General features: G+C 42.4%; 1 protein-coding gene across 4 annotated transcripts in view; it reads right to left on the bottom strand.

Annotated features, from left to right (window-relative positions):
- Nucleotides 1-20002, bottom strand: part of LUC7L3 (LUC7 like 3 pre-mRNA splicing factor) — a 46819-nt gene extending 26817 nt beyond the window's left edge. For 3 of the 4 annotated variants that reach the window (XM_032785153.2, XM_032785154.2, XM_075071825.1), the window contains exons 1-2: nt 19785-20002; nt 2168-2234 (exon numbers count right to left, since the gene is read on the bottom strand). In XM_032785153.2, the coding sequence (XP_032641044.1) occupies nt 2168-2234; nt 19785-19883 (166 nt within the window). In that variant the 5' untranslated portion in view covers nt 19884-20002. The remainder of the gene's footprint in view (nt 1-2167; nt 2235-19784) is intronic. The other variant, XM_032785156.2, reaches the window with a different exon arrangement.
- Between the last annotated feature and the right edge of the window lie 2602 nt (nt 20003-22604).

Raw genomic sequence — 22604 nt, 5'->3', positions numbered from 1 at the left:
TTCTGTCTATCCCATTCTGAGGTGCCTCCTTAAGGGAGCCTACGTGCCTAACGCAGGCTTTTGTGAATCCCAGTGATTTTCTAGGCACCTAAAAGTTAAGTATAGTGATGCTAACCATGGCTATGCCCAAGTTTCTTTGCAAATCTAGCCCTTTGTGTCTAATTACATTAAGCACTGTAGGTTATCCAACCAGTCAGATGACTGGGAGCACCATGATTAAGGATATGATTCTGTCATGGATTCTGAGATTTTCCGTAACCTCTGTGAGTTCTTCTGCAGTGGGATGGGAGCAGTGGCTGGGGTTGGGTCAGCACCCGTAGGGCTGGAGTAGTGGTGGTCAGTCCCTGCTGCAGAAGCAGCGGTGGGACTGGAGGAGCTGTAAGCCCCCGGCAGTGCTATTTGTCTGATCCATCCCATGACTATTTTTAGTAAAAGTCAGGGACAGGTTGCAGGCTTCCGTGAATTTTTGTTTATTATCTGTGACCTGTTCCTGACTTTTACTAAAAATACCCATGGCAGAATCTTAACTTTAACCATGATACAGGACACATTTCTGAAGTGTCTCAGGAAAGCATAAAGGTGAAGCTGATGCATTTTTATGAAGCTCTCCGTAAACTGGCCTTCTGTACCTACATTTTCACTTACTTGTTTGGAACTTTTTTTTTCTTCAATTTATCTTAAAAAAGAATACCAAAATGTGGTAACATTTCTCAGACTAACAAAAGGAAAAAATAAGAATTCTGTAACACATGTAAAATGGAATGGAAATTCACTGAATCTCCAGCACAAAATAAAAGCATGTTTCAGAACAAAATTTTCAAAAAAATATCCTGGCAGGATTATAACAGCCTAGTTTTCTAAGGCTCTTTTTTAAAAGGCTAGTTTTTATTTTGATTTGAGTAATTTGTGGTCTCCAAACATCTGGCCAGATGTCTAACTTTACAATAAAGCACTGGCTGATTCAAAGAATTTGATTTTAAGTTTAGAATCAGAAGAACAAAGGCAGATAAGGGTTCCATCTAAAGCTTCATCTACACAGGAAAGTTTTACTGCTATATTGATAACACCCCTGATTTAGTTAGTTTTATTCTGGTATAAGAATGTCTTTTCAGTTTAGCTTAAACCCCTTTTCAATCAACATAAGCTAAACCAATAAATAAAAATAAAAGACACTCTTACATGAGAATAAGAGAGTCCCACTTGTGGAGTTTTAGGTTATACTTGGGGGGAAAAGGGGATTCACACACTCCTTTCCTATGTACACATAGCCTAATTTTATGTTAGTTGTGGGGAAGGGGTTGAGATGGAGCAAGTGTTGTAAAAATCATCTTCTGCTGTGGTGTGGCCACAACTGGAGATTTGCAACCATTGTAGCCCATTCTGCATGATCCTCTGCTAATCTCTTGGTAGATGAATAGTCCTTTTGATCCAGACAGGATACCACATCAGCCATCCAAGATCTTCTTTTTCTGCCTTGTGTTTTTCTGCCATCAACTTTACTTTCCAGTGCCCATAAACATGCACTGCCTGCTCAACATCTGAAAATGGTACCCTGCAAATCGAATCTCTCTTTTCATAAAATCTGACTAGATTTTGCTGAGTTCCAATAATCTCCAATACATTTTCGTTGATTATGCAGTCTATCCATGATATTATATCAACATCGCTATTGCTGAAATCAAGTTATTGGCAGACCTGAAAAAATCTAGTTTCATAATGTGTTGACAGAATATACACTAAAGAAAATGAATATCCCATTGTGACAGTGTATCCCATAAGCACCCCATTGGGAGTTGGGCATCTGGGTGCTAAAGACAAGTACACTTCTGTGAGCTGTTTTCAGGTAAACCTGCAGCTTTGGGGCAGGTAATTCAGACTCTGGGTCTTTTGTTAAAGTAGACAAGAGTGTCTGGCTTGGCAGGACAGGGTGCTGAAGTCCTAAGCTGGCAGGGAAAACAGAGATAGAAGTAGCCTTGGCTCATTGGTTGGCAGCTCCCTGGGGGGTTTCTGTGATCCAACCCGTCACACCCATGTCATAGAGAAAAGGTCAGCTGTAACTACTAATCTGGAAGCTGGAGGGGGTTATCATATGACATATCTTAAATTTAATTTTAATGACAGTGAATGACACCCCAGCCCCCTCCCACACACACAAATGAACACTTACCCAAGTCAGAACGGGTATTTGTAAATAATTCAGCTGGACAAAACCCACAAAGGTAATATTTACAAACCTAAGAGAGAGAGGAAAAAAATAACTATTTTCTTATTTGGCACTAGTTTACTCAATCACATCAGATGTTCATTGTAAGGTAAAAAGTGAAACTTCCTTCTGTATTTATTTCTGTGCAGCCTACACAGAACGCACACACAGATGTGTGCTACTTGGCTTTACCAGAGAAAACAACATGCCTTCCTGACTACTCCATGCACTTGGATAAATCTTCTTCTCCATTGCAACACCCTGTATTCCTTTATATTATTGTTAAATAGTATTTTCCTTCATCCTTAAATAGCTGTTATAAATAGCCAGCTGACTATACTGGCTACACACTCCAGACATGCTCTGGCTTAGAACAGACAGGAGACAGTGGATGTCCTGGGTCTGTGAGGAGAAGAGACTGCACAAGCACAGCTACAGTGCAGAAGCAGAAATGTGGACATCTATGAGCAGACTGCATGGAGGATGCAGAAGGGGCACAAAAGGGACCAGCATCCTTGTCAAGTGAAAGCAGAGGAACTGCATCAGGTGTACCAGAACGCCAGGGAGGCTGACAGTCAATCTGATGTCAGTCTGCAGACCTGATGCTTTTACGAAGAACCACATGCCATACTCGGTGGAGACCTCCACACCCCCACCGGCCAACATGGATACCTCTGAGAAGCCCGAGTCACAGGCCCTGGCATGAATGGCAAAGACGAAGAGGACAGAGGACATGTGACTGGGGAGTGGAGGGGGTACGCCAATGCTGTTAGCCAGGCCCCATTTGAGGCTCCACCACAGTCCACTCAGTTGAGTATAGGTAAGTCTGATGCAGGGGACAGAATCTCAGGTGTGTAAATTTATTTCCCATTACAGGGATGGTGCAACCAACTTAACATGACACAGTTATTGACTTTTCATTAATTTACTTGTACTAGAAGAGGTAGCGGTACAACAAAGGAGGTAGCACTTATCTGCTTTTCATTCCTCTGTAGAGTTAGGCAAGGGGGAGCGAAATGAGAAGCAGTTTGTTTATGTATACAGATGCTCCCCGAGTTACGTAAACCCGACGTACGCAAATCCAAACTTACGGAAAAAGTTCCGTAAGGTAGAAATAGGAGGTCCTCTCTCTCTCTCTCTTTTTTTTTTTTTTGGGGGGGGGGGGGAGTGTTTAATGGTCGGATATACATTTCCGACTTACTCAAAATTCAAGTTATGCAAGGCGTTCCAGAATGGAACGCTTGCATAAGTCAGGGAGTGTTTGTACAGGGATGTCCACTGAATCCTTCTGAGAGATCTCAATGGAACTTTCATGGAGGTACTTTGTAATCCTCTTCCAGAGATTTCTAGGGATGGTAGCCTTATTTCTTCCTCCACAGTACGACATTTTCCCATGCCAGTAAGCGATAACTTCGGCAGGAACTATTGCAGTACCTAGGCTAGCAGCATACAGGACCAGGCAGCTTCAGGATGCCTGCAGCAGCTGTGTTCTCTCTGACGTTGTTATCCCTAGAAGTGGGGGTATCAGCTAAAATCACCATCATCTGCAGATGCCAATATATTCATTGTTGTTGCCCTACACTCAGTTTCAGGCAACTGAGCAATTCCCACCTCATTTCCCTCACCCCTGGTGGGCTTTACTCACAACAGCTGCTGCAAGTGGCACTATGCACAAGCACTCAGAAGCAGAAGTGTCAATAAGCATATTTTGTTGAAAACTGTAGGGGAGTGAGGGAAGGGAGTGCTGAATGTTACATTCACTTTTCGTTGTGACTATGTGGATATGGTACCTGTGTGTTTTATTTGCAGCTGCTGCAGCTGCAGCCTTGAGGGATTTCCCCTTCACACCTGAGTCAAGTAAGGAAGAAAAAGAAGAGGAATCGGGATGATGACATGTTCAATAAGATCCTGCAAGCCAATGCTGCGACAGACCATGAGCAAAAGGCCTGAAGGGTCAACACAGCAGATAGCCTGGAGAAAGAAAGAACAGACAGGAGAAAGGCCCAAGAGTCCCTGCAGGAAAAGAAGAGTGAGATGCACAGGACGTAGTGGGGCTTCTCCAGCAGCAAACACAGATACTGCAAACTCTTGTGGAATCTCAGTTCAACAATCATCGGCTCGCCTCCCTTTGCAGTCTGTGTAGAACTGCATTAAGCCACCTACCTACACCTTTCCCCCCAACATTCCACATGGCATCAGGGGAGCAATAAGGACAACCATGACTTCACATACAGCAACTGTGGCTTTCACAGGTCACTGTACGTGTAGGTAAAATGTACACGAATGTTCTTTCTCCTCATTAAGTTCTGTTCCAGTAATATATTAGTTTTTAATGTATTTGCTTTTAAGTTACACAGATTTTTTTTTGCATTGGTTTTGTTACTGAATAAAATTCTATTATCTGGAAAACAAGTAATCTTTTAGTTCACAACATATGCTCCAGAGCACCTAGCAGTTCTGAACCCACTTACTAAACTGTGACAATTCACAGGATTAGTTAGTGTAATGTGCAACAAGCACAGGAAAATTAATAGGTGCATTGACAGTGGTACAGTGAGATGTACAAGCACCATACAATTTCTTACAGGCCCCAAAACAGCACAGCAAGATAAGAGTGTAGTATACCAGAATGTATTACTGTGGCTTGCTGTTGAAGTGCTCTCTCAAAGCCTTCCTGAGCCACCTAGCTCCTCACTGAGTTCTTCCAGTAGTCCTTGTGTCTGGCTGATCAAACTCAGCAGACAACCACTCTACCTCCGCCCTCCACCCTGACAGCAACTTTTCCCCTTTGCTTCATAGATATTATGCAGGACATGGTAGGCAGCTATAGCCATTGCGATATTTTTTCAATGAGATTCAATCTTTGTGAATAAACAACACTAGCGTCTCTTCCATCTACCAAAAGCGCATTCAATGTCATTCTGCACCTGCTGAGCTGGTAGCTGAATCTTTCCTTGGTGATGCCAAAGTGGCAGGTGTATGGTTTCTTGAGCCAGGGTGTGCAAGGGTAGGTTGGGGTTGCCCAGAATCGCTAATGACAGGTAAACAACAACAATAGTAATCTGCTGGCTGGGAAAGGAAGTCCCTGGTTGTAGCTTTCTGAACAGTCCTATGTTCTTAAACATGCAAGCATCCCTGACCAGTCAACACTGATATCAGTGAAACATCGCCTGTGATCCACCAATGCTTGCATAACCACTGAAAAGTAGTCCTGTCTGTCTTTCTGTTGATGTACTCTGTGGGGAATAGGCATGCTATTGCTACACCACACAGTTCAGGAACTCCATTACTCCAAATCCTTCCACTATGTCCTGCACATTGCTGAGAGTCACAGTCCTGCATAGCAGGAGACAATTAATGGTCTTGTACACTTACATGACAACAGCCCCCAGAGTGGATTTTACAACTCCAAAATGATTTCCCACTGACCAGTAGCAATCCAGCACTGCAAGTTTCTACACTACAATCACCATTTGCTTTTCCACTGTCAATGAAGCTCTCATTCTGGTGTCTCTGTCTTGGAGGGCTGGAGCAAACTTCGCACACAGATCCAGGAATGTGGCTTTCCATATGCAAAAGTTCTGCAGCCAATGCTCATCATCCCAAGCCTGCACTACTCTGCAAACCAACAGTCAGAGCTTGTTTCTCAAGCCCAGAGGCAGTGCTCTATATTGGCAGCTGCTCCGTGAGCACCACCGACTTTGAATTGGTCCTCGCTATGTCCCACACAATCTGTTATCCAAAAAATCATCATATTCCACACCGATTCGGTTCTTCTTACAGCTCTCCAAATACCACAGGATTGTGCATCCTATGTGTGCAATGCTTATGACAACAGTGCAGAGCTGTGCAGGCTCCATGCTTCTGTCAGAGATGGTGGACAGTGAGGAAGTCTGTGCAGGTCTGAGGGATTTTTTTTAAAAGGTGCAAAAATTATGGGATATAGATGACATTATGAGATGGAGATAGTTGCATGTTGGGAAGTTGACTCCTTGCTCCCACACACCCCTGTGCGACACATTTCTGTCCCATCCTGCATTGCCAAAACTTCCCAAAAGACAGTGCCAGTAATGGGTCAAACATTGGGTTACCTACCCGCGGTTCACCACACTATGCAGCGCCACATGCACTCCTGGTAAGCATGTGCAGCAACAATGCAAGGAACCAAGTGTGCATGCACACAAACGATATACTAAGAGTGGTTTTATGCCGATATAACTTGCATCAACCGAAGTTTGTAGTGTAGACATGGCTTATATACATAAAGGCTTACAGAAAGTTACAAATTAATGTTTTAATGGTTACCAACCAACAAGAATCAACCTCTCTCTAGGAAAATAACTAAGAAGTACAACTGGAAAAAATATTTAAATCAAGATCTCCTCCTCAGTGATTTAAGGCACTTTAATCTAATCAACCCACCCTGACTCAAATCCAGCCTACTTCTTTGTGGTATGAAGATTTTGAGATGTGGTGGGGGGCACTAATATCTAAAAAGTTACCTAGTTTATTATCCAGTTGTTTTTCCAGGCCTCACAGTAATGCCTTTAAAACCTTTATTTAAAGGTGACCTGCAAAAAAAGAGAAGCCTTTTTTACTTTTTAATATGGAAAAATTAAGGCCACACATTATTTCCTCTACATTCTCTGACAACAAAAGGTGTTTAAAAACAGCCTGTGTTTTAGATTGGAAATTCAGCTCTTGACTAGGCTGGAAAGATTCTGTACTCCTGCTCCTTGTATGAACTTAAGATACCTGAAAGCCCTTCTTTTCCTCCACGTCTCCCAGCAAAGAAAAACCAGTCTTGACATTCTTGATATTTATAACGTCAAAGACACAAAAACTTTCAGATTCTTTATACATCATAAAGCAGCAAACAAAAAAAATCAAGCTCACTCAAATCTCCCTAGCCCAACAAAAAGCCCAAAGGTCACCTTTAAATAATTAGTTCTTCACTAGAGATTTTACCTCTACCAAACTGATTGCCAATTAACTTGAAGTAGTTAACACATTTGTAAAGACTAGTCTGGACATTCTCAAGAAATTTGTTCCAGCCTACAAACGTTGTAGTTTACCTGAGGGATTAGTCTGGGTATTTGCTAGGGAACAGCAGAAAGTAGCCTTTACAATTAAATTACTTTGAATTAATTGAAAGTCAATTAATTAAAGGTAAATGACTAGTGTAGAGATACTACATACATACTACGATTCCCTGCAAAACACTAAAAAGTAACACACTGGACCCTGTTTGGATCCCAAACATTGTACTTTCCCACTTCAAACTCAGTTTAATAGTTGACTTCTAAAATTCTCCCACTTATGTGGAGGACAGAGACTCGCCCATTGCTTCTTACAATTTCTGAAGTAATGAGAAAATACAAATCTTTCATTATAAAGTGCATCTCTACTCTGAATAGAATGACTTTAAGTGATCCTAAGAGAGAGAATCTAAAAGTGGTATGTTTTTCTCTCAGTGATGGTACAGCAAGTTTGCTCAGTTACAAGTATGAAGACTTTTTACACACTGACTGGCAACCTGAACCTGGGATATTCAAATCAAACCTGACTTGACTTCTTTCTGGCTTATCCTTTACCATCAGCAAAATTTCTTATTGAAAATTAACTAACTAGTCTAGTAATGTATGAGCCAGATAACAATCCATCTCAGTACTAAATGAGTATTGGTTCTGTGGTACTAATAGTAGTAAAAAGTAGGTTTTGATTTCACTAACAAGCAATTAAAAAAGCAGATTTGTTGAGTAAAATGCCATTTTTCTAACCATAATCCTATTTAGTGACAAGAAGAATGTCTTCTTTTGAAGAGAAACAATCGAGGGCAACATTAATCATTAATCCATGCTGGTGATGCTCATTAAAAAAATAATGCAGTAATTAAATTTGTGACTGAACTCCTTGAGGGAGAATTGTATGTCCCCTCTGTTTTACCTGCATTCTGCCATATATTTTATGTTATCGCAGTCTCAGATGATGCGCAAATGTTGTTCAAGAACACTTTCACTGCAGAATTGACAAAACGCAAAGAAAGTACCAGTGAGAGATTTCTAAAGACAGCTACACCACTCAACCCAAGGTTTAAGAACCTGAAGTGCCTTCCAAAATCTGAGAGGGACGAGGTGTGGAGCATGCTTTCAGATGTCTTAAAACAGCAACACTCCGATGTGGAAACTACAGAACCTGAACTACCAAAAAAGAAAATCAATATTCTGCTGGTGGCATCTGACTTAGAAAAGGAAAATGAACATATCAGTCCGCACTGCTTTGGATTATCATCAAGCAGAACCCATCATCAGTATGGACGCATTAAATGAACATGTATCAGTCTGCACTGCTTTGGATTATCATCGAGCAGAACCCATCGTCAGTATGGACGCATGTCCTCTGGAATAGCAGTTGAAGCATGAAGGGACATATAAATCTTTAGCGCACCTGGCATGTAAATATCTTGCAACACCAGCTACAATAGTGCCATGGGAACACCTATTCTCACTTTCAGGTGACACTGTAAACAAAAAGAGGCAGCATAATCTCCTGCAAATGTAAACAAACTTGTTTGGGTACGTCTACACTGCACGATTATTTCGAATTAGCTTAAACCGATATTACAAAACAGATCTAATAAAATCGGTTTAGCGCGTCCACAGTGGGATCCCGAATCGATTGTTTGCGTCCATGTCCAAATCCATCGATTTCAGGAGTGCACCGTGGGGTACTGTTCCTCAGCTATCCATAGTCCCACTTCCGTGTTGAGCAGCAGTGCCTGATGGGCAGAAAACATTGCCCGGGGTGGCTGGACAGCCTCACCCTCCCTTTGTGAAGGCAGCAGACAACCTTTGGCGCTTTTCGGGAGTGCATTGAGCAAAGGCATAGACAGCATCTTTCCTTTTTTTTTCACGTGGGGTGGGGGGGGAAATAAATGAGGAGCTGTTCCCTGAACCACGCCAGAAACTGTGTTTGAACCTACAGACATGGAGCTCAGCAAGATGCAATATTTCAGAGACTGCTGTGGATCTGTGGAAGCTGGAGTCCTCAGTACCCCCCTCCCTCCTCATGAGCGCCATCTGAGTCTCTGGCTCCCGTTACGCTTGTCACGCAGCCTGTGTATCTGGAGTTTTTTATCAAACGCTTTGGCATTTCGTGTTTCTGTAACGGAGCTGGATACAACAGATTTGTCTCCCATACAGCGATCAGACCTAGTATCTCCCGTACGGTCTATGCTGGAGCTCTTTTTCGATTTCAGACTGCATCGCCAGCCGTGCTGACAGAGCTCCACGCTGGGCAAGCAGGAATGTAATTCAAAAGTTCGCGGGGCTTTTCCTGTACCTGCCCGCTGCATCCGAGTTCAGATTGCTGTCCAGAGCAGTCAGTGCTGCACTCTGGATGCGCCCGGAGCAATAACGTCGATTCCCGCCCACACGAACCCTAATCCGAGTTCACTATCTGAATTTTAAAGCGCACTCCCTCTCGTTTGGGAGGAGTTCCGAAATCGATTTAAGGAGCCGTTTAACTCGATATTAATGACGACGTCGTGTGAACGGATACAGCGTTAAATCGGTATATCGGCCATTAAACCAATTTAAAGTCGCAGTGTAGACCTGGCCTTTGTCTGAGCAACCGGCTGAACAAGGAGTAGGACTGAGTGGTTCTAAAATTTTACATTGTTTTATTTTTGTACATAATTCTACATTTGTAAACTCAACTTTCATGGTAGAGATTGCACTACAATACTTGTATTAGGTGAATTGAAAAATACTATTTCTTTTGTGTTTTTTTTTTACAGGCCAAATACTTGTAATCAAAAAATATAAAGTGAGCACTGCACACTTTGTATTCTGTGCTGTAAATGAAATCAATATATGTGAAAATGTAGAAAACATCCAAAAATATTTAAATAAATGATATTCTACTACTACTTAACAGGATGACTTTTATCCTCATCAAACAAGATGAGGAGGAAAGGGAGATGTGATTCTAAGGAACAGGAATACATGTCAAGATTTTTTTTTTTTTAAGTAACCTAAAACTCAATTCTATCACACATAAGACAAAGATGCTCTTTGAAAATAACTTTCCAGCTTCCAGCACTGTGAAGTCCTGGGGAGGGGGGGGAAGGGCTTAAAACAAATGTAGCACACAGAGACTTACTCCAAGTCAATTATAGTATTGATGGGTGCCAAATTAGATGGCTTGATCCAGGAGGGTCAGTGTCTTGAAAAGCTGCATGCATAAAGTTGAGCAGGCTTCAGTACAATTAGATGGCACTGTGAAAGAGCAGGCATAACATCTAATCATGCTGGTATCATCTGTGATTTTAAAAAAACAAAGAACAAAAAAAACAATAGAGCCCTATCGTTTCAAGCCCCCATCTTACATGACAAGGTGTGTAGCTATAACCTATGGGCAAATTTCTCCAAAGTGGGTGACAAAAGCTCAGAAGCTCAAAAATCAGGCCATTTACATAATGAGAGCCTAAATATGGATTTAGTTGCCTATCTTTAAGGACCAACATTTGAAAATTTTAGCTTGTGCTTAGTGGGCTTCCTGGCAGGTAAAACCAAAACCAAGCCTTATCTCCTTTTTAAATACAATATTACAAAAAATAATTGGCTGTATCTGCGCCAAGGTTGGTAGGGTCAAAATCTGTGTAAGACCAGTTGTTGATGCAGTCCATGTAACTGTTCTTACAGGAGTATCTTCCAAGTATTATTTAAAAAAAAACAACCAAAATTGAAGATCAAGGTCAACTGTTTGTTGTGCTGCTTTCAAGAACAGTATCTCCTCACTTACAAAGAACCTGTTCTTTTTGCAAATACAGACTAACATGGCTGCTACTCTGAAATCCTCACTTAAAGTCATGCCGGTTAACGTTGTTGCAGTGCTCCCTTCTAATGTCGTTTGGCAGCCACCTGCTTTGTCCACTGCTTGCAGAAGCAGCAGCCAGTTGCAGCTAGCTGGTGGGGGCTTGGACCCAGGGTGGACCAGCAGTCCACATACCAGCTCCCCGCTCCCTTAAGTTCCCTGTGCAGCAGCTGCCCAGCAGGCTGTCAATTGCTGGCAGTTCAGCTGTCCCTCCTGCCACTGCCATGTATTGCTCCTGCCCTCTGCCTTGGAGCTGCTCCCCGAGACTCCCGCTTGCTGTGCGGGGGGAGGGGGGGAGTGGAGGAAGAGGGGGGCTGTCAGGGTGTCCCCGTCCCCCCTGCACCCCGCTTATCCCATCCTCCATAGAGCAGGGGGACACGTGACAGGGCTCAGGATGGAGGGAGCTTATTGGCAACAGCTGTGGTCCCAGCAAGGTGATCTAATTAACAAGGCAGTGTACTTAAGAGTAGGGTCAGCTGTAATTAAAGGTGAAATGCGCATCTCTCTCCCTCACACACACAAGGTATGTCTCTCTTCCCTCCCTTCCTGCTGCCTTGTAGAGTGAGAGAGTTAACCCCTGAGGGTTCAGCCAATTGCTAGTTCATCATTTGGCAGTAAGGCATTCCCAGGGAAATATCCCACCCTCTGACTCCTCCACCTCAACCAAGCTTCACAATCATGATTACTGTGTACAAGTATTAAACTGTTTGTTTAAAACTTATACTGTGTGTGTGTGTGTGTGTGTGTGTGTGTGTGTGTGTGTGTGTGTGTAGATTGGATGGATGGATAGTCAGTCTTTTGTCTGGAGAAAAAAAATTCCCTGGAAACTAACTCCCTCATTTACATTAATTCTTATAGGGAAATTGGATTTGCTTAACATTGTTTCGCCTAAAGTCGCATTTTTCAGGAACATAACTACGTTAAGTGAGGAGTTACTGTACCTAAGAAACCAGTGTATTGATATAATGAAAAGGGGGAAAGGTTTATTAAAGAAAACCTCACTTCAAGATTCTAAGTGCTATGTTATTTATGAACTTATGGAAAACTATGAATGAATACCTTGACAGTATACTTTTAAAAATGGCATGCTTGAGAAGCCCTATTTTTTCCTCACAGAAGGGCAAGCAGCCCACTCTGGTAGTCATTCTGAGCTATATGTGGCTATATGGGACTATATTTAAATGTTCTGACTCCAGTAATAGCATGTACTCCATGCTGCACAAAAAAAAAAGTTTTGTATACACACCTCAGCTTACTTTCTCTTCCCTGACTTGGGAGAGTGAAGCAAAGAGCCATATCTCCCAACCTAGAAATATTTCAGGAGCTGAAAATGTGACTTGCACTTTTAAAAATCAGATGAGAGCTCCAAGGCAGGCAATTTTGATCGTTACGCCATGTTATAAGTTACCACTAGGAACTGGTATAGAAGAAAAAAATTACTACTTCCATTAGTATCAAGCAAATATTGAGCGACACAGATTCTTTCACCAAGTGGTTTGAAGAACACTTGAGTGAAGAAAAATCATGCAGTATGCCTGAATCAAGAGGAAGGAGGGATCTGCTCACAGTCAGACAGCTAACCATGTTTTCCCCCACCCCCAGCAAATATTTATATTTTAGTAGCCTCCTTATGACAAATTTTCATGCATTTAACCAGTTGGTTCTTTATTTTTCCCCTCCTGTCATAAACAGATAGCTAAGAGTTAATGTTTCTTTTACCTGTAAAGGATTAACAAAGGAAACCAAACACCTGACCAGAGGACCAATCAGGAAACCGAATTTTTCAAAGCTCAGGGGAGGGAATGTTTGGGTCTTTGTCTGGCTCTCAGCTATGAGAGAGGATTTTTCTTTCTTTCTATCTTCAAGCTTCTAATCTTCAGTTTCAAAGTTGTAAGTACAAAGGTAGAAAAAACAATAGGCTGTTATTGGGTTTTTTTGTATTTACATGTGTGTAGTTGCTGGAATGTTTAAATTGTATCTCTTTTTGAATAAGGCTGTTTATTCATATTTTTCTTTTAAGTAATAGCCCTGTGTATTGTCAACTTGATGCAGAGATCATGTTCATGTGTTTTTTCTTTCTTTTTTATATAAAGCTTTCTTTTTAAGACTTGTTTGAGTTTTTCTCTCTGGGTAGGCTAAGGAACGAAGGGGAGGGGAATTCTCTTTGTGTTAGATCTACGGAGGGTAAAGCTCTGCAGCACCAGGGAATTTGTGGGAGGGGGAAGAGAGATAGAATCATTTCTGTTTCCTTGTATTTGGTTGTCTCTTTGTGGAAGAGAAAAGACATGCTTCTTGGTATTGTGATGTAAAGAGGTTGCATCAGTAACTCTCAGGTTAGCCCAGAGAGGAAATTCTGGGTGGGAGAGAGAGGGGGAAGGGAAGTGGGTTATTTCCCTTTGTGGTAAGACTCAGGGCTTCTGAGTCTTGGGGTTCCCCAGGGAAGGGTTTGGGGAGACCAGAGGGAGCCAAAACCCTGGAATTTTTGGCTGGTGGCAGCGAGATCAAATCTGAGCTGGTAATTAAGCTTAGAGGGGTTCATGCAGGCACCCAGATTTCTGGACGCTAAGGTCCAAATTTAGAAATGCTTATGATACCTCCACAAAGCAAAACTGAGTGCAAGAAAAAAATTAAGTTAGGATAAAAGGTACAAAATCTGGTCCCTGATTATCAGAGCTGAGAGAGACTAGAAGCAGGTTCATGCACTTCTAACAGGGACACTAAACAAAACTGTTGTTTCATAAACTTACAAGAACTTTCACCTCTAGAGATCCTGAATGAATATATTAACTACCTTTTCCGCCACAGAGAAACCGGTAATAGTCCGAGTAAGCATTTCAGTGTTACCCTGAACTATGGCCTATACCTATGGCCATTTGTGAACTGTGCTTAATTAAATTTTTTTTCCTAGCTATTGATTAGGAGGCTATTATAGTCCAACTCCTGCTCCATTTCTTCTCAGAACGGAACATCTTCAGTTTTGACAAAATAGCTTTAGAGAGACGAGGTGGGTGAGATAATCTTTTAGAGGACCAACTTCTGTTGGTCAGAGAGACAAGCTTTTGAGCTACACAGAGCTCTTCTTGAGGTCTGGTTCTTCCAAGCTTTTCCTCCCCAAAACAAACATAACTTCAATATTATCTGCAATTGAGTATAAAAGTCAGTGGTTTCCAAACTGGAGTTCACAGACTACCAGAGAGTTGGCTGAACATACGGTGCAATCCCTCCTCGAACTGCATTAAAAGAAACTAAAATACATTTCTCCTCATATATTGCTTTTTCACATAAGAAACTGATATAGTTGCCAAAACAGTTTCATTTAATTGCCAGTGGAAGAAGGGTTAGTCCATTCAATCATAAATGGAAGGAGAGTTGGTCCCCAAGTATCTCTATTAAGTTGTGGTATACAGTAGAACCTCAGAGTTACAAACACCAGAATTACGAACTGATCCATCAAAAACACACTTCATTTGGAACTGGAAGTAAGCTATCAGGCAGCAGCAAAGAAGAAAAGAAGAGAAAAAGCAAATACAGCACAGTCCTGTGTTAAATGTAAACTACTAAAAAAATAAAGTGGAAGTTTAAAAAAGATTTGGCAAGGTAAGGAAACTTTAAATAAAACAAACACAGAAATTAAGATGGTTAAAAGCAGCATTTTTCTTCTGCACAGTAAAATTTCAAAGTTGTATGAAGTCAATCTTCAGTTGTAAGCTACTGCACATCTTACTGTTAAGATGATACTCTTTTCCTCTTAAGGCAGAGTATTGGAGATTTAAGTAGTCACAGTCCAAAATTTAGATTTTGTTTTAATGATGTCTCTTTACCAAACAGAAGTTAATGTTTATGGGATCAGACTGGATGATCCCAAAAGTCTCTTACCATCATACTATTTGGGTTCCCATTGCACCACTGCTTGTGCCATGAATGAAGAGTCTAGAATATCAAAACCAGAAAACTACTTCCTACACTGTATGGTTTTATTACAGATTTAAGACTCACAACATGACTATAAAGACAGCATGAGGATATTAACCTTTTACAGTACTGTATTCTAATACTTCCAAGACAGAGCAGAAAAAAAGAAACTCTACTCTATAGTAAGTCATTCCAAACATTATTAATGCTGTGGTTCTGCACCAGTCAAAACTGAGGGTACTCAACTTCTCTTTTCTGGTCTGCTTGCAAACCTGTATTGTTGATACACAGGTACATGACTCCATGATCTAGCAATGTGAAGTCAAAATGAAAATAATATCAGAGTTCCCCCTCCAGTCTTTCATTTTAAAGCCTCAAATTCTTCTAATACCCCCCCAACCTATATTTGGTTCATAATGAAACATTAAGGTTTATTTATTATTTCTTCCACTTTTAGAACTATTACTTTGCCCTCTACTCAGAATTTCCCTCAAATCTTCAGCAACAGACTTTGCTATATGCACCTATTATGCTTATAACTACATGGCAAGAGAGAGATTATAGACTGTCTAGTTCTCCTAACAAGTGCTTTTCTTTTTTCATGATATGCAACATCTAACTAGAATAAGGGATAATGAGAACTCTTAACTATGTTGGGCCATTTTCCTGGAAAACTGAGGTATTAGCAACTATCTGTGGTCATGGCACACCGTAGTAACAGTATTTTAAACACAGTTTAGGAAATTCCTTCACTCCAAAAGTTATGCTAAAGTGGTTTGCTAGCAATGTAAATAATTAGCACTTATTCAATTGTCTTGCAACTTTTTACTGTTACAACATGAGAACCTTCTAAAGTCCCCTAATAGAAAGGAAAAGGTCCAATATACTGCTGAATTCTCTCTCTCTCTCTCAGGTCTCACATTTGAATAGACTCTAGAATGGCAGAGTGCCACAAAGAAATACTTAACACTTTACATCCAATTATCTCACACCTGTTCAGAAATCTTAATCCTTCAACATGTCTATGTGGTAGGCAAGTATTACACCCCATTTTACAGATGAGAAAACAGAGGTACAGAGAAGTAACTCACCCATGGCTCCCACAACAATTTAAGGGCTTGCTTGCTCAGAGAAATTAAATTTACTGGCAGAACTATCTCAAGATCCAATTACCACACACAATTCAGTTCTTACTACATTACTTCAAAATAGCTTGAAGAAATTACAAAGACAACAGACATAAAAATGAGTAACCTCATGAGCATTATTATGACAGTGTTTAATGTTTTGTATTGTAATGTTTTCACTTTGTTCTGAAGTACTAAAACCCACACACTTTGCAATGTTTTCCAACTCCAGTGAAAACACACCCAATTCAAAATGCTAAGAGTAGCCTATGCTTCGGGCATGGTTCTTTTCATCCTCCTCCTACCAAAAACCAAAGTACTCTTCGCAAATTACAGGATAATGGTTCTTAAACTTCCTGAAGACAAGAGTACACTATTATCTAATAACAGTTTGATTGTTTTTTCACTAAGATGGTATGAGAGAGAAAAATCAGCCATCTAATAGGAGCCTTGCTTTAACCTTACCCGAACCATGTAGAGATTCTAGACCTACAGAATATTGAGGTCCATTGTTGTAAATATACTGCTCTTGCACTACATAATGCCTTTCATTTAGATAGTCCAAAGCTCTTTATTTACATTTTTACACTTAATTCATAAATGCAAGAGAATTTGTATTCATTGTCAGGCTATGTCTATACTATGCCGCTTTTAGCGACATGACTGCGCTGCTACAGCCATGCCATTAAAAGGGGCGTAGTGTAGCTGCTGTTTGTTGGCAGGAAAGAGCTCTCTTGCCAACAAAAAACTTCCACCCCCAAGAAGGAGCAGCGTTAGCTTTGTCAGCAGGAGCGCTTTCACTGCTGTTCACACTGGCGCTTGTTGACACCAAAACTTTTGGTTTTTGAGGTGTGTGTTTTTTTAACACACCTGAATGACAAAAGTTGTGTCTTTCACTTGACAGTGTAGACAAAGCCTTGATGCCACATAGCCAAAATTTAAAAAACAAGTAACACAAAGTTTAAGTTTTCTATAGCAATGTTAACATTTTCATGTTGCACAAAGAATATTCAAGTCATTTCCTGATTTTTTATTTGAACTGTACAACATCAGACCGGTATTAGCATGGGAAAACTAAAGAACACTCTTGTATTGTAAAAGAAATAAGAGAAATTATATGGGTAAGCAGCTTCCTGGAGGCACAGCTATGTTTCTGATAAGTACAGTACAATTGACTGTGAAGCACACACTCCTTTAATTGCACTGATCTGCATTTCAAGGAGCGTGCATTTAATAAATACATTAGTGTGGTGCTTACATGAATTGCACTAATGCTTCTATGAAAGCAGGAAGGAAGCAGATTTAAATGTTTATTAGAAAATATTAAAGAAAGGTGATACAAAGAGTTTGATGTGTCAGTCGTTGGTCATCGGGGGAAACATACAGAGCATGGGGGGACGCTGGCAACTGGTTACGGTTCAGCATATAGTACACACAGCCTGTAATGTCCCCAATGCGGGGTGTACGGTGGTTGGGGTCAAGATATAGTAGGGGGGCAGTGAGGGTACATCGCTCATAGAGTGGGCTACACACAGTCATGGGTATGAGTAAGCGGGCCGGGTAATGGGGACAGGGTGACCCTCACGTGGTGGGATCCAGATTGGTAAGTTCAGGACTCAGGGGATATGGTTTGGTAGGGGGGTTGTAAGGGTTTCCCCCTCCCCCCCGTGGGTACTAAACACATTCCCTACCAGACAGAAAGGGTTCAAACAGCAATCTGCGAACTTCTCACTGTCCAGGGGAATGGCAGCAGATCCCCACTGCAAAGAGGATACCTGCTCTCTAAACAATAAAGTTAAGTAGCAGCCTGAGGGCTGACCTCCAAGTCCTTGTCTATGCAGGCAAAACACAAGTATGTTTTTCAACAGCATTAGTTTAACGAAAGTGAAAGTTCCCTTACTTGAATGAACACACGCACACTCCATTCTCTCAAAACACCTGCTTTACCTGCATAGATATGGTCCAATCTATCTATCTCAAATTTCCAGGACCTAGTAGCACCAGTGCATTCTGAGCTCAAAACCAAGGGGAAATCTGAACTGAATGCCTGGCTGAATTACATGTTCAAATAAAATGAGAATATATTTCTTGAGTTGTGAGTCCTTCCTGTAATACTTACCTCTACATTTAACATTTTATACAAGCAATTTGTAAATAGATATAACCTTTTCTAAAACAAAATCAGTTTTCCAAATTTGTTGTCAAGATGTCTCTTTCAACATCTGGTTAGACCATTTTAAAATGTAAGCCTGTCATTTCCCAGTCTCTCAATTCAGATGTGACTAAAGAAATTCACAAACTTTGCTCCTTTTTCATTTAACATCTTTTTTTCCAGGAAGTTATTACTGTGGGAACACTATGTTTAAACAATTTTATAACAACCTCAGCATCCTCTACCAAGCAAACAATATATCAATTGCTTTGTCTATCAGGGTGTCAGTGTTGTGATCTACCCATTAAATCCTAACCTACAAAAACTGAAAACTCTATCCTAAGCAAAGTTTTGACCTCAAAATGGGAGAAGTATCAGAGACTCCATGAAATCTGCTAGGAACTTTGCTATTGATTTTATGGGGAAAGACCTGACACCCTCGACTGTGATGGGTGACAGTAAAAACTCTAAACAAGAAAGTATCTGGGAGGGGGCAAAAACACCCTCTTCTGAGCAGTTCAGTGCAGGAAATTAACATGAGACAGCCACCTATAAAGGAAATATTAAAGTATATTGCTAAATAGTAACAATATTATAAATGAAAAATCCAGAAGTTCCAAGATAAATTTGATGTGTAGAAATAAAGCTCTCACATCAGCAAAATCTTCATTTCCAAAGAATCTCAAGTTCTTCATTACCCTGTGTTCTTTAGCTAGTTAGCACGTCCGCTATACTATTCATCTCCCACCCCATCACAACCAAACTGCAATAAGGCCTATCCAGAGACTTCCTCCTCCTCAAACTCAGGAACGACCCCTTACCAAAAAACCCCAAACTACCAACAACAAAACCCTCCACATTCTAGAAACAGACAGGCTTTAAGAAACTTTTTCCTTCATCCAAGGCAAAACAACTCTCTCCCGTATAAAGAGCTCAACACAGACCCTCCCATCATCCTTCCTCCCCTCCGACCCTCGCCAAAAGCAGAACCCCCACCACCCCCTCATTTTCCTCAGCTAATGAATTCTTTAACGGCACAAATCGCCTCGCACAGTTAAGAGCAATCCCTCATGCACTAAGTTCCGAGCAGAGCCACGAGCCAGCTCCCCCACGCCCCCCAATCCTGGTATGAACAGACTCCTTCCTTTTCAATCCTCCTCATTCAGGCTACTACGGATCCTCTCCCTCTGGCCAGGCTATTCCTCATAGCGGCCCCCGCCTCCCATCCAAGCCGAGCCAGGCCCTTCGTACTTTTCTTCCCAACCTCCCGCCTGCTCCCAGTCTCCAGAGCCATGAAGGGCCCAGCCCGATTCCAGAGCCTTGGCCCCAGGCTACTCCTCCCAGAGCCCCGCAGAAAGCGCCCCCCACCCCCAAGTTCCCTCATCTCTGTGGCCACAGCCCCGTCCCCGGGCTGGCGTAACCCCTTAGGTCCTCCGCGGCGCGTGTGGGTGACTACGACAAAACCAGGCCTTAGGGGCCGAGAGCGGGGAGGAGGTGGCTCCGTTTCACTCACGCTCTCGTGGTCCCACCGCACGTTGCTGCGCTTCTCGTCGGGGGCCAGGTTCCTGTCCCGGCCCATGAGCTCGTCGAGGAGCTGGGCGGCCGATATCATCGTGTCCTGATGCCCGAGTGGCCCCTTGCCAAGCACCACTGCCTTCACCCCCTCGCTGCTTCCCCGACCGACCGCTCGCTCAGGCTGCCGCCGGAGTGACAGAGACAAAATGGCGGCGGCGGCACAGCTCCTAGCTCTTCCCACAATACAACGCGCGCGGGCCGCGTTCTCGCTGACCGCCCATGGGGCCTGTCAGGGCTTGCGCCTCGCAGTCACATAGGCCTCGTCCCCGGCCTTGCTCGCTGGCGCGGGACGCTGTCTTTGTGACGAGGGCCTCGCTGAGATGTCTCTCTCCTGTGCACCCCGATGCTGAGGAAGGAGGGTGGCAGTAAATGGGCTCGGAGCTTCTCGCGTTGCAGTGCCTCTGTCTGAGACAGGTGGTGTCAGTCATCCTGCTATGGAAGGACACCTCCTCTGCCATGCAGGCCGGGGCTTTGCAGCGAGAGGGAGGTGTGCTCCAACAGCAAGATCCGCACAGAGGTTGTTTGTAACCTTGGTGGAGCTAGTCAATGCCAAGCCTACATCCCCTGGCTGGGAACAACTTACCTCAGCTACGTGCATGGAGGTACCATTGCCCGTGCCGTGTCTACACTCAGGTCTGATCTACACTAGGAACTTACATCAACATAGCTACGTCACTCGGGGGTGTACCCCAGAGAGGCAGCTGGACCAACCTAACCCCTCAGTAGACAGTGCTAGGTTGACCACGTTGAGCTACCCATCACCTCTCGAGTCTGGTCTACACTACAGACTTACATCAGCATAACTATGTCACTCAGGGGTGTGAAAAGTCCAAACCGTGAGCGACATAGTTATGCTGTCCTAACCCCCGGTTTAGACAGTGCTATGTCGGCATGAGAGCTTGTCCCATTGCTATCGCCTCTCGGGGAGATGGATTTACTACACTGACAGGAGAGCTCTCTCCCATCGGCATAGAGTGTCTTAATTAAAGCACTACAGTGGCACAGCTGTGCCAATGCAGCATTGTAAGTGTAGACCTGCTCTTAGCAAGGTGAATTACCTATGGTGATGGGAGAACTCCTCCGATAAGCATAGGTAGGTCTGTACTTAAACACTCCAGTAGTGGTGCAGCTGTACTGCTGTAGCATTTAAGTGTAGACACACTCTCACTCCAGTTAACTGTCTCGATGTCAAGTCACAGGTGGTTTTGCAGAAAAAGCACAGTCGTGCTGTTGAGAGACGTTGTGGCACCACCACAACACAACTAGGCTTTGCACCTCTGACGTCACAAAAACGGGACATGCCTGGGCTGGATTTGGGAAGGGGAGCACAGAACAAGGGGAAGGAGATGGTTCCTGGGAGGGAGTGGGGCTCCCTGGGCAAGAACAACAGCCAACAGGGTGAGGAATGGGTGTTGGGGAGCTGATGTCATGAGCTCTTTTTTCTGCTCTCAGCAGATTGTTGGTCTGGTAGAAAACAGAAGCTGTGGCTTAAGGGCTCCTGTTGGGGAGCCAGTGGGAGGAGGAGAAGCATTAGCACCGCGGAGGAGGAGGAAGATGCAGCAGCACCCTGAGAGGTGAAAGAGGTGACACTGCAGAACAATGAGGTGCCATGGCCTCATGAGAGACCACAGTGACATGGCACAGCATTGAGAGATGTCACTGGCTTCAGATATCATTGTGTCTTAGACATATCCATCCCTATGGTGTTGATTATTTATAATTTTTACATTGATTATTGAGCATCAGTAATATGTTTATCGCTGCATCAACACATCTGTCCCGATCAATGGTTAAAATAGATCAAATCAGGAAGGAGGTGCTTTCATCACCACAACCAAGGAGGAAGGGGGAAGATATAGAGGGAGTGCTGTGTACAAAAATCAGGGGGAAGAAGAGATGCTTCTCTCTAGTTTTAGGAAATGAGGGGGAGTTGTGTTGTCCTTCTCTTCTTCTTTCTTTAACCCCTGGTTCTGACCCTGCCCTCAGAGCCACATTAATGCTGCCTTGTCCAATAGGAGAATTGAGGCCATAGCGACTTTGGAAAAACTCACAAGTAAGTTTACTCATGTAAACTGTCTCATTGATTACAGAGGCCTGGCATAACTCTACAAATGTCGGACTGCGTCAGGTACTGTATGTCCTAGAGAGTAACAGAAATTTGCTTATATATTAAAATTATTTTTTGTTTTGTTTTGCTTTCAAAATTCCCTTGTAGCGTTTGCAATCCAAACATTGCAGCCTGATGCTGATGCATGAGAACCAAAAAATGACACTAAGAAACAAGTAAAAAATGACTGTAGTCTATTTTAATGTTTCAAGTTGGATGAAGTGCAGAAAGTAAATATATATAATAAATGATGTAATGTGAGATAGACAGTTACTATTATTTAATGAAATCTGAAATATTGGGTGTGATTCTGCTCTCGTGCTAGTATATGCCAGAAGTACCTCCTCTGAAGTCAGTGTACTTACCAATATAAACTTGATGTAAAATCATAAGAATTAGGTCCATTACTCAAGACAATGGTAAAAAAAGTTGCTTTTTAAAAATAAGATTTTTCTATTGATTGTGTCTACATGTTTTGTAAAAAAGGTGGCTCTACTTATTTAATTTATTACTAGTCACATATGTAATTCTCTTTAGAGAATCAGGGCCTCAGTAGACCCCCTGCACTTGCACAAAACCCTACTGAAGTCACTGGGGTGTGTGCAGGCCCAGGGGTCTGTCCCCACAGTTCTCCTTTCAGGATCAGGGCCA

This window comes from Chelonoidis abingdonii, chromosome 13 (assembly GCF_003597395.2).
Source record: "Chelonoidis abingdonii isolate Lonesome George chromosome 13, CheloAbing_2.0, whole genome shotgun sequence".
NCBI lineage: Eukaryota > Metazoa > Chordata > Testudines > Testudinidae > Chelonoidis > Chelonoidis abingdonii.
Note: the sequence above shows the minus strand (reverse complement) of the source record. Positions and strands in the feature narration are given on the sequence as shown.